The sequence below is a fragment of the Amyelois transitella genome, chromosome Z, assembly GCF_032362555.1.
Source record: "Amyelois transitella isolate CPQ chromosome Z, ilAmyTran1.1, whole genome shotgun sequence".
Taxonomy (NCBI): Eukaryota; Metazoa; Arthropoda; class Insecta; order Lepidoptera; family Pyralidae; genus Amyelois; species Amyelois transitella.
This window is the reverse complement of record NC_083535.1, coordinates 11,816,430-11,829,834: the sequence shown is the minus strand read 5'-3', so window position 1 is coordinate 11,829,834 and position 13,405 is coordinate 11,816,430. Positions and strand designations below refer to the sequence as shown.

The 13,405-nt window shown below is 35.0% G+C and overlaps 2 protein-coding genes across 2 annotated transcripts in view; both read left to right on the top strand.

Annotated features, from left to right (window-relative positions):
* The first annotated feature begins 3,784 nt into the window (after positions 1-3,784).
* LOC132903987 (uncharacterized) lies at positions 3,785-4,892 on the top strand. The gene is made up of 3 exons (XM_060953821.1): positions 3,785-3,869; positions 4,260-4,434; positions 4,697-4,892. Exons 2-3 carry the CDS (start codon positions 4,280-4,282, stop codon positions 4,890-4,892), a joined length of 351 nt encoding a protein of 116 aa, XP_060809804.1. The 5' UTR covers positions 3,785-3,869; positions 4,260-4,279.
* Positions 4,893-11,464: 6,572 nt separating this feature from the next.
* The window catches only part of LOC106134031 (Krueppel-like factor luna), a 69,129-nt gene continuing 67,188 nt past the window's right edge, over positions 11,465-13,405 (top strand). The window contains exon 1 of the mRNA XM_013333978.2: positions 11,465-11,627. Coding sequence (XP_013189432.1) covers positions 11,526-11,627 — 102 coding nt within the window. The 5' untranslated portion in view covers positions 11,465-11,525. The remainder of the gene's footprint in view (positions 11,628-13,405) is intronic.

The window sequence follows — 13,405 nt, the reverse complement described above, 5'->3', positions numbered from 1 at the left end:
AAATTGGAACAATATAGGTAAGGGTTAGTTCACAACGATGAGACGCGGCGCTACACACAGACATAAAATTTAATTGAATTATAGAAAGGTATATTTTTTTTAATAAAATGAAAGAATGAATTGAAAGTTTCGAAACAATAATAATAAAGACACATTACCTTTGTAATAAATCTATTCGTTTGTTACTTGAGCTGTTGTTATGTCATCCAGGGTATCCTGAAAACAAAACGGGAATAAGTACAGTAACATTTGATAGTTAAATTCCAATGATCAATCCAAACCAAGAAAAAGAGAAGAAGCGACTCTGATCTCACCTCCGCAACCTTTGCATGGGAACCTATCTATACTAATATTATAAAGCTGAAGAGTTTGTTTGTTTGAACGCGCTAATCTCAGGAACTACTGGTTCTAATTGAAAAATTCCTTTTGCGTTGAATAGACCATTTGTCGATGCAGGCTTTAGGCTATATGTATAACATCACGCTCCAACTACATATAAAGTGCAAAGAAATAATGGAAAATGTGAAAAAAAAAACGGTGAAATTATTCATTCTTGAAGTGATGCCTATAATAACTAGTCCACGCGGACGAAGTCGCGGGCACAGCTTGTCCCATATATATGATCGTGGTTAATGATTCAGTTGTCTGAATTTGCAGTTTTAATCACAATGTTTTCAAAAGCAAAGTTTAAAGGCATCGCTTATTGATTGGCAAAAAAATCTATAGTTCATTTATGTACACGAAATTATAAACAGGAGCATTCAATACAGTACGTAGTACAGTACATAGTTGATTGTTACGTAAGAATCTTAAATAACAATTTATAAAATAAAATTCCCGAGCCGATGCTTTTAATTTAAAAATATTTAAGTAACACAATGTAAATATAAAGGTTACCGGGAATAGAATCCATTCTGTTTTCTTAATAACTCCTATTTATAGTATTCGAAACTTCCTCGGAATTTTATACTTTTTTACTTATAAGTGGAAATACAAATGGAATTGTGAATCTTCAATACTTAAAATTGCGATGAGAAGAAATTCGTTACTAAGTTGCTTTTGTAACTTTTTTTGTTTTGTTTGATTTTAACGAAATTCGGGGTACACAGATTATGGGCAACATTTATTTTTCTAGGTAAGTTACTGAGAAAGAGAACATGTATATATTATATCTTTAAGGGCCCAAATTGAGTCAGTCAGTTATACTTGATTTGTGTGTCCATAATTAAGACGCAATCTTCACAACATGACATACTTGCTACTCGATACAAAAAGTTGGAATCCAATTTTTTTTTTACTCCAAATTTTTACAGAAAGTTAACATTTTTTTTTTGGACGAGGATATATCGCGCCGACATATTTGTTTTTTTTTTTTTTTTGTAGAAAGTGGCAAAAGGTAACGACGAAGAAGTGGATAATTGATTTTCCACTTAAAATTCAATTCTTTTTTCAAAAGCTTTGATGATAAATAAAAATTAGAAAATAAACAATATCTTACCTAAACTAGTTGACCGGAGGCGGCTGCTTTCACTGTGCGCGGAAATTATGTTATGCCGTGGTTGTGAGTCGTTATGCAACGAGTTACGTTGGCGATGGTACGCCCGCCTTAAAGTGGGGGTATTCCACTTCTGCACTCACTACAGAGAGCCGTGTAGGTAGTTGTAGCCAGCACTTTAGTACAGGACCACTCCATCTCTTATAATTAGAGATCGGAATAGGTAGATTGAATTGGGGTCAATGAACTGAAACGTATATATTAATTTGGACATGCCTCTGTCCGGGATTACGGGATTTGTAAATTATTTAGATTTTTCCCGGAATTTTTACAAGTGGGATGAAGAATATATTAATGGTAGCTGTTTTCCCCCGACGTCGTTCACGTAAATTGTAGTCCTATGTTACCCGCGGACAATGTAGTTTACTGTAAGTGTAAGTACTGAAATGGAATCCCGGAAAAGAAGCTTATCCATGTTATGCTTTCTATGGTAATTCATGATGCAAGTACATAAAATCAATCTACCTATTCCGATCTCTGCTTATAATCCACATTACACATTTGTAACTAGACTTAAGTTTTTGTGTACTGTAATACTGTAATACTGTTAAGGAAGAGCGTGGCTTTCTGATACAGGTGTTTCTCACCTAATATAAGGTCACAAATACTTGTTTATACTGTAACACTTTGTTAAAGTACCTAATTAAATATTTTCATTTTTATTTTCAATCACGTCTTAATCAATATAGAGCTGACAGTCTCGCAAATACTGAAAGGCCACGTTCAGCTGTTTGGCTTTATGATGGAATTGAGATATGAATAGTGACAGGTTGCTAGCCCGTTGCCTAAAAGACGGATCCCAAGTTTATTAGACTCTCCCTTAGTCGCCTTTAACGAAATTTATTGGAAAAAGGCACAGTGTACTCAAAGTACCGGGAACCTAACGGCAGACCCACCTATAAAACGTATTTACCGATATAGTATTATTTTCGTCGGACTAATCTTCTCATGCGGCAGGACTATAGGATTTAGGCGTGTCCAGTGAAAATCATTTTAATATACTTATATACTTATACGGGACAAATTACACAGATTGAGTGAGCCTCGAAGTAAGTTCGAGACTTGTGTTACGAGATACTAACTCAACGATACTATATTTAATTAATACGTAGGTATATAGATAAACATCCAAGACCCAGACCGATCAGATTAAGTACTTTTCTCGACGTGTTCTGGCCGGGATTCGAACCTGGGACCTCCGGTATGAATGTCGTAAAAGGCGCGTAAGGGATAGGCCTATAAACTTGGTATTCGTCTTTTAGGCGATGGGCTAGCAACCTGTCATTATTTGCTATTTTCAATTCTATCATCAAGCCAAATACTTAACGTGGCGTGCCATCAGTCTTTTCAAGACTGTTGGCTCTGTCTACCCCTCAAGGGATATAGACATGATTATATGTATGTATGTATACCTATATGTATGAATGTATTAGTCAGTTTCTGAATGGTTTGACTAAATACTTACACGTATATGCATTATTGCTTATTTATTCTGAAAGGAGAAATTGACAAGAAAACACTTTTCAGTCTTGTCGAGACTATTGGCTCTATCCACCCCGCAAGGGATATAGACTTGACCAAATGTGTGTGTGTGTAATTAAAAAAAAGTCTGTGTTTTACCTTGAATAATTAGCTATAATCATAGAAAATGTTAACAAAATCAGTCAAACCTTATTTGCGATGAAAGCGTAATGAACAGGTTACAGACTCTATACGTAATTATGGATTTAGGATAATAACTATTATTGAAATGAAAATTAACTTAACTAATTTCATAGAAATGGCATCGTCACATAAACTGTTCGTTACTAAATTTCACTGCTCACCAGCTAAATGCGATTCAATTTTCCGGATCAATGATTTATCAACGGCTAGCTGTGCCCGCGACTTCGTCCGCGTGGAATAGTTATTTTGGGCATCTTTGAATTTTCCCCGTTTTTTTGACATTTTCCATTATTTCTTCGCTCCTAATAGTTGCAGCGTGATGTTATATAGCCTAAAGCCTTCCTCGATAAATGATCTATTCATCACAAAAATAATTTTTCAATTCGAACTAGTAGTTCCTGAGATTAGCGCGTTCAAACAAACAAGCAAACAAACAAACTCGTCAGCTTAACAATATTAGTATAGATGGAAAGGTATTGCTTTTAAATGGAAAAGAAGAAATGTAAAGTCATATTATGACAATTCAAGTTTCATGTCAGTCATATAACGAACATTATGTACACAAATTTATTTTGATTTTTGTAAATTGTAATCTCTATGTAGAGTGTGAATACCCGGAACAATTTACATGATTATTTTATCTGTCAATGTGAGTCTCATCTTTTGCATCCATCACGTTGTTTAAGAGTTTTGGGTCTTTTTTATGAAATTTGACAAGGACCTCTTTCTACATGTACCTACAATGCTTGCAATGCTGAAAAACTGCAATGCTTAGACCTGCTGTCTGCAATACTTAGACCTGACCTGAAAGCGAAGGATTTGTAAATTGACGGCGTTCCCAAAGTCTGCTCTTACAATGTCGTTCAAAATAGATTTCGAATAGTTATTTTCTATTTAACATTGTTTAGAGCACGTTAAGTTTAACAAAAATAATGGATACAAACACCTAACGATTAAAAAATTTGCAGATTAAAAATATTTTGTATCCTCTAAGTCAGAAAGGCCAATTGGATAGAATTAAAAAAAAATTCTGTCACAGTCACCACTAACTCAGAAACTATGGCCAAAACTCTGGGCAACAACACGGGGGAGATCTTAATATCAGCCCTGAAGAAGCTGATGAAGAACACTGGCTGGACTGCGAGGACCATCATCAAGTTCATCAAGCTTGAATATCGTATCACAGACCCGAAGATTAGCAAGAAGATATCCAGGTTATCTTTCTACAATCTTCTTTTTTCTCCCGTTATAAGTCCAGTTAGGTTACATCTTCCAGTGAGGTGAGCCCAGGGTGTCACATTTAACTATGATCCTGTATTGAGTGAGGGAGTGACTTAAAAATCAATTTAGTTCCTGTTCTTGTAAGAATATTAGAATATCGTCTCTTACGTACGTACTAAATTTCAGCTTTCTGCGCCTAAGAGGCTATACATTGTCTGTCAATCACTCAGTTTTACATTGATTGATTGATCGCAGGGCGTTGAAAAGGGGCGTCAAACTGGGCCTTCTGCAGGTGAAGTGCGGTCGTTACCGGCTCAACAATATGTCGGGCTTGGCGCGACAAGTTAGCATGCGACAGCTGCGTATGCGCCGACGCGACTGTCGCGAGCGACATCGGGCGAAGCTGACGCCTCTGCGCATCAGGAGTCGTACGCCGTCGATGATTTACTGATTAAATTGTTGGTCTGTCATTTGTTTTGACTTTTTATTACCCGTAAATATGTAAGTAAACGCAACATATCAAGAAGATTGGTTCAGTAGGTAACGTGCAAAGAAGTAACAAACATTAGGTAAACTTAGTTTCGCATTTAAAATATTAGTTGGGATTACATTGTTACATCTCTAACCATAAAAAATAATCATTTCAGATGAGAACTCTTCCATCAATTGGGAATTATTGAGCTTACACGTCTACACGTCTTTTTGTTAAGTTCAGTTACGAAAGCAATATGTATGTATATATGTATAAAAAAATATATATTGGAAAAGAAAATTTATCCTTGTAGGCAACGTTAATATTAAATTCCACGGAGAGAAATTTTAGTAGTACCTACGAAGAGCGGTCTCAATGCTTTCATCAATTTCTTCCAGAAAAAAACATCAATTCAGGTTTTCCTAGAAGTGTTGTGATAAAATTAATATAAACATTTCTGCGGGTATTTTATATAAAACCTTATTCTGGGCGTAAGAGCGGAAATACGTAATGATGTTGGAAATATTCCGGAATCCAAGTGGAAGGAGCTTTAAAACATCAACAGTACAGATCTGAACTTCAAGTGAGCCAAGGTCTACTAGGGCAAAAACTTTTTTTTTAATGTATGTTTGTATGTATGTTTGTTTGTTTGTGTGTGTCTTTATTCTACATACGAAAGGACACGTAGTGCGCTTGTCTGTGACACCGCAGGTCCCGAGTTCAAATCCCGGCCAGGGCATGATGAGGGACGAACTTTCTCTGTTTGGCCTGGGTCTTGGACGTTTATTTATATAAGTATTTATTATAAAATATCGTATCGTTGGGTTAGTATCTCGTAACACAAGACCCGAACTTACTTTGAGGCGAACTCAGTCTGTAATCTGTCACGTATACTTTTATTTATTTAAAGAAATAGACTTAAGACTGAGGATGCCGATAACCCAAAAAAGTGGATAGAAAAAAGTTGTAAGAAAGACACACATTTCGGTAGATGTTGCAATCAGGCTCACGCAAAGATTAGAGACTAATATACAGGACATACAGAAACATCTCTGTATGTTTGAATGCCGTTTTTGTACTTGATAACCCCAACATTATTTCTTCAGCGCGGCACCCGCATTCCCTTCATAGCTTCATCAAAATATGTTCCACCATTTTCCAGCGTTATGCTTTGACACAAAGGGGAATTTTGTAACGTGAAAACTAGTTGCGCTTCACGGCTTCACACGTTCAATCTGAATTTATTGGACACCACGGTTGGGTGCATGATTCATGTATCGATGTTCACACAGTTGAAATTTTGCGATTAGGGTTACCTACCCACTGAAGTCTGAATAATAAATTGTCAGCATGGGCGTATTTACAAGACTTCAGGAGGAGGTAGCCCTATGATCAAAATTTTCGTCTCTTAGTCCCGTTCAGTTGTCCCAATATCTTGGAATGGGCATCAGTCTATTATGTTAGTTAAATTCTACTTAAATAGTTTCGCCCGCGCGAGTTTAGCGCCACCTTCAAAAGGTTTTTCGCAAATCCCACGGGAACTATAGTTTTTACCGGGATGAAAGGACCCTACGTCTTTCTCTAGATTCTTCATCATACTTATGTATATACGCACAATTTGAAAAAAAAATATTTATCAGTAGATAACGCGTGAAGTGGTAACAAACAAACTTACTTTCGCATTTATAAAATATGGATGACTGATATAATTATTTTTAAATTAAAATTTGTGAAATATTCCTAGAAATCTTAGAATCATTCTGACAGTTATTTTTATTATTTATTTATTTTCAGTGCAATTAAGATTTTCCCTTAATATTTTCTTCTGAAAATAAGTTGCTCAGAAAATGAATAAGAGTACAATAAGTAAGATATTAATACAGAGTTGTAAGAGCAAAAAACGACGCAACCTAAGTACTATATTTAAAAATAGCTGTGCCCGCGACTTTGTCAACGTGGAATAGTTATTTTGGGCATCATTCAAGCCTTCAATAATGAATAACATTTCCGTTTTTTTTCCATTTTCCATTATTTCTTCACTGCTAAAAGTTGCAGCGTGATGTTTTATAGCCTTAAGCCTTCCTCGATAAATGGTCTATTGAACACAAAAAGAATTTTTCTATTCGTAGCAATAGTTCCCGAGATTAGCGCGTTCAAATAAACTCTTCAGCTTTATAATATTAGTATAGATTAAATCTCTTCCAGCAGACTTTTCAAATGAAAGCAGGCCGTTTTCTACCGCTGTTTTTTTTTCGCATGGCAACCCTAGTTCGCTCTATGGAACGGTTCAAATAGTTGAACGGTTCGCGCGAAAATTTGTCCGACATTTTGCCGTTATTGTGACGTAGTTGTCCGCTGAACGAACGAATGAACTGGCGGGGATTATGGTATATGGATTACAAAATTGGATGCTTTTACAAAACCGCACCGCTTTGAGGGCTAAACGATTGTGTTTTTGTATTAACTCGTACTATTTTACTGATAATACATATATATAGTCACGTCTATATCTCTTGCGGGGTAGACAGAACAGTCTTCAAAAGACTTCTAAAAACCCACGTTCATATTAGTTTGGCTTAATGATAGAATTGAGATTCAAATAGTGACAGTTTGCTAACCCATCGCCTAAAAGGAGAATCTCTACATACATAAACATACATATAGTTACGTCTATATCCCTTGCGGGGTAGACAGATCCAACAGTTGTGAAAAGAATGAAAGGCCACGTTTAGTTGTATGGTTTAATGATTGAATTGACATTCAAAAAGCGACAGCTTGCTAGCCCATCGTCTACAAGAAGAATCCCAAGTTTAAAAGCCTGTCCCTTAGTCGCCTCTTACGAAATCTTTGGGAAAGATATGGAGTGGTCCCATTCTTTTTTATATTGGTGCCAGGAACCACACGGCACAAGTGAATCCCAAGTACTTACATATATAAGAATTCTCACTGAGTTTAAAGTAAGCCTTCATTTGGTGAAAAAGCCTAGTCTCATACCTAAGTCGCATCTCATAATACGAGTATTAAAGGTTAAAATATAGAGTTGTCCTATCTTGGAGTACCTTGTACGACTTGTCTTTTAACAAGTGTAAGTTAATAACGTTAAGAAAAAAAAAAATAGTATAGTACTAGTTTTAACCGCCTTCAAATAAAGATGGTTCTCAGTTTGACCTGTATGTATGTATGTTTGCCTGCGTTATCTCGCAGTTCTCTCAACCAATTTTGATGCGGTTAATTATATATCTTATATATAAAATAGATCTTATATAAAAAATTGATCTTATATATAAAATACGAGTAGATCTTATAAAAAAAATTCTCGTGTCACAAAGTTCGTTCCTATACTTCTTCGAAACGGCTTGACCGATTCTCATGAAATTTTGTGAGCACATTGAGAAGGTCTGAGAATCGGCCAACAACATGTCCTTAACATTTTTTTTTATCTAGAAATTGCTTAAAAATTATTTATATTGCAAAACAACGTTTGCCGGGACAGCTAGTAAAATTTATAAAATTCATTTAAATATAGACATATCAAACAGGTGAAATATAAACCCGCTAAACATATAGATGAAATCCAAATATATGTATGTATATGCTTTCTGAAAGCTATTTGTTCCATCTTTTCTACTAAAAGCATGTTTTATCATTGTAAACCGTTATATACCTATTTAAATAGAAACGTTCATTTTATTAGAAAGAAGAATGGCGAACTTCTATATAATTTCAGACCTGGACTTAGGAGTCCCGTTCACGAAAGAAATCTATTGATACTTATAGAACTAATCTAGACAAACAAAAAAGTTAATGGTGTTAATTATATTAAAGTTGGGATTTCAAAAATATTTACACTTGAATGTAACAAGTGAGGTTATTATTTAAATCGTGGTTTTCTATTCGTTATAATATATTGTTGTTTAAAATGAATTTGTAATGAATACATACATAATATGCAAGTTTACTGTTTCTATACGACGAACTTAATCTGCGATAATGGTGGTTAAGTAACTTTTGCAATATGCAATTACTAAACCAATCACTTGCAAATCGAAATCCAGAAGGCAATGCTAAATGTTAATATTAAATCAAGAATCGTTGAAGTCCAAAAACACGCGTTAAATCGTCAAATAATTTAAAAACCACTAATAAAACTCGAGCATGAACGATCACAGAAAGTCACGAAAGTAGATTTGGAATAGCGATTTGACGTTTGACGTGAATGTATGTAATGACATGACAATTATTGCTTTACGCTGATTGGAGCATACATTATTGAAAAGAAAAACGTTTAGTTGTGCATGATTTTTGCACTTCAATACGTTTTGTTTTAATTGGTCTTAATAAAATTATGAACTAATTTATCTTAATAATCCCTACTTTCCTAATCACGATTTTGTGGTAATAAATAATACGAATTAAACTCTTTTTATTTAATACATTTTCGTTCGGGCACGCTTTTGTAAATAAATGCGGTCCAGTTTCGCCAATCTTCTTTCACGGAAATGTACGAATTATTTGGAAAATCTAATTGGCTTTTTAACTCACTATGCAAGCTTTTCCAGGTAGATATTTTACTATTAAATCACATATTTTAATTCATTATAATACGTGCCGTGTGGTTCCAGGCACTATCTCATAAACAAATGAAAAGGAATACTTACTCCAATTATTTTTCTTTCTAATGAATGTCGTAAAAGGCGACTAAAGGATGACTTAGTTAAGTAAAATATGGATATAACCGTGACACAGTTATTAATAAGGATTTATGTTGAATTTGTATTAGGTATATAGATAGGTAAAAATTATTGGTATGTGGTTCCCGGCATCAATTTAAAAATAATAGGACCACTCCGTCTCTAACCCATGGATGTCGTAAAAGCCGATTAAGAGATAGATTTATAAACTCGGGGTTATTCATGCTTGCATAGCCATTTCTCTATACATTTATAAAATATCCAAAATTAAACCAGCTTTTATCCTGACCACCTGACCATACCATCTTAGCTAATAGACAGATGCCTTAATCCTGACATGAGCATTATAGGTAAGTCCCAATCAATAGGTATTGCGGAATCTAATCAAGTTCTGGAATATTACTTGCATTGTGCTGCAAATGGAGTTTAGCAAACTATTAATCCGCAACAGTTTCTCAATGTGGCCGCAAACAATTAACGTTCGAAACAACGACCATAGTAAGACTACATAGTCTTATTGTGTAGAATAGAATTAGTACCTACTCAATTTCGCCTCGTTTCCTTATTTCGTGTGCCGTGTGGTTCCCGGCACTACTGAATAGGACCACTTATGGATGTCGTAAAAGGCGAGTTAGGGAACGGCCAATATACTTGGGATTCTTCTTGTAGGCGATGCTAGCAATATGTCACTATTTGAATGTCAATTTTATCATTTAGCCATACAATTAAACGGGATTTCGGTGTTTTCATGAATGTTTTTTCTGTCTTCCCCGCAAGGGATATAGACGTGACTATATGTACTTACGTATTAACTATTTTTTGGTTGTGCCAACGACCCTACCTCCCTCTTGGGCCTCAGCGGTTTTCCAAGAAGTACCTTCTTAATAAGAAACCATTGCGCACACTATTTTTACAAACATGTATGAATTTATTATCTTATTATGTTCGACATTTGACTAGACTAATGAAAACAATTTGTTATGGATAAAAACACAGAGGAAAATATTAAATTTTAAGTTGAGTTAAAAGGCACTTCAAAATAGTTTCAACAGTCGTTGCAGAGTTTATTTGTACTTTTTAAATAGTTACAATAGTCGTTCACTTTTAATATTTACAATAGTTTTTCACTTTTAATATTTCTCTCGTAAGACTGTTTTACTAACAATCTGACTATTTAAGAGACTTACCTATTTGTTAAGAGTGATACATAAAATTAAACAAATAAGTACCTATTGTTTAATTTTGTGTATCAGTCACAATCATTATCTATTAATACATAAAGTTGTTATTTAATTAGGCGAGGAAGATCTAAAAGCTAATTATTATTAATTCAATATAACATTTCCAAATGCCAATATAATTTTATATTATAATATAATACAACGATTTTGGAGTAGGTATAACAGTCCCATTTTTGATAACAATAACTGTTAATATTATCATCGAATGATTTATATTTCTTAACGACAGTTTCAATTCACCATCCCATGCTTCAGAGGAGCCCGATACCCGCAACATTGACCTAGTAACCAAAAAAGGTATCGATTTATTATTCCCGCGAAATTTCGAGGGTAAGCCAAAATCTTATAGGAATGATAAACTTGGAAACAGGATATTATAGTCCATGTCTTAGTACCTTTTGGTACCAATTTGACAGTAACAAAGTTGACTATAAATCTTTTGAATTACTACACATTACAAACAAATCCCTATCTGGGCCCGTATAAGGATAAAAGGACGAAAAAAGAGAAAGCGTTATGCGGGCTCTCTGTCATTTATTAGTCTATGCGCTAGGATACGCGCGGGGGCGCCACGGAGCGCGGGAGGGGAGGGGATACGAGGGAGTCAGTGTAACTCGAACAACGCGGGAGGGCGCGCGCGTCGTGTCGGCGAAAATTCGATCGGAGTCACATGTAACGCGATGGATGTCCTGCCAAGCGGTAACTTATTCCGCGAATTGCAGGACGTGACGGACACTGGATACTTCGAGTACAAGGTGTCGTTGGAAGATAACTGGCAACAGGTTAGTGCTAAGCGAATAGCATGCTGGCGATTTGAGCGCATTAAGTATTGTTTAACATTTTCTGTCAGTGGATCGACCGCGCGCTTGCGTGCGACGAACGGTCGATTTTCAATCTTAACCAAAACGCTGACTTGGTCCTGACTACGAGTATGGTGAGCGTAGAACATCATCTACTCGCTATACTTACGCCACAACTAAAAATAACCAATGTTAAGAGTCAGAGTTTATTGGTATCGTAACAGACATAAACGCGTCGGTTATCTAGTGCATGTGCCGGTATATTTTTCGTTCTGAATTCGAATCCTATTGGAATGCCGTATCTTATCTTATGCGATAATGCATTTCTTGGAATTCTACTACTGCGACTTTGAAACAACCTGACCAATCTTAAAAACAATATCATATGGACTGCCAAATAATGAATTTATTGTCTTTATACAATGTGGATTTTCTGCTGAAGATATGGTGAATAAATGGAGATTTAGGAAATTTATTTGGTCCTTCTATACGAAGATGAAATTTAAAGTTGCTATTTATCTTGATAGAATTTACGAATTAATGCAGGGACTATGTATTTCTAATATATGAAATCTATTTTATATAAGAACGAACTATGTGCAAGCTACGTCCTCTTAAATGCATTAGTCTATTTATGAGGATGAAACAATACTAAATGGTTCATTGTGTGTCGCATTCGATACTAAGGATAAACAACAAGAACGACAGCCAAATGAGTCACGCGACTCACGCTTAGCCAAATTTCCTGCGACGAAGGAAATATTATAAAACAATTGGAGTGCACTTATAGATGAAGAGACACTACGGTACTTGACCTTCATGAGTTTATCTCTATTGTCTTTAATCATGATAGTACTCCAAAAATCAAGGACTTGTAAGGAACGATTGAGCTACTTTTTTAATACAACCGATTGTAAGATTATTTTAGGAAAAACTTCACCTAGAAGCCTAATTTACAATGAACAGAAGAGCAATACATTATTATCTCGTCTATACCCCTTGCGGGTTATGTCTACCATGCTAGGATGCTCTGACGAGTCTTGAAAAGTCAGACAGTGACAGGTTTCTCGCCAAAAAAGAATAAAGAACAATCAAAAAAACAAAATTAAACAAAAGATTTCCCAGATATTTTGGGAAGATGCTACTTACCTAACAAAATCTGTCTGAAATGTAGAAATTGGTAAAATAAATTTAAATATATGACACAAACATTAAGAAGTATGTGCAATGCTGCATGGCTGACATTCTTATGAAAAGAAAACTTGACCAAACATAGACATAGAATTGAGTTGATCACCCATTAAAAAAAAACGTGTATAGAAATGACTAGAGATCGATTACAATCACAGTAACTTTTGGTGCTCGCACATCACAGATATCACATAATTCGTCTTGCATGAAGCAAGACAATATACCTATTAAACATAGAAATGATTTGGTATTTGGTTGACACAAAAGAGGATTTTGCATAAATTTCATACCATTAATTTTTAATTTCCAAAACAAGCTTTTGTACAAGTGACTGCCAAACTTGCCTGCCTGCCTTGATACGTCGAAAGTAACATGAAATGAATGAAATTAATTGTAATTTATTTACATAGTGACATAAATATTGATTCATTAGAACGAGTAAACTATGACTGTTGTATTGTGACAGATATTGAGAAAATGTGCAAGGAACTTAACATTCAACATGAGAATTCGGAAGCAATGAAACCAATTGAAAAAATCTAACGTTATAGGACTGCCAATCATAATTA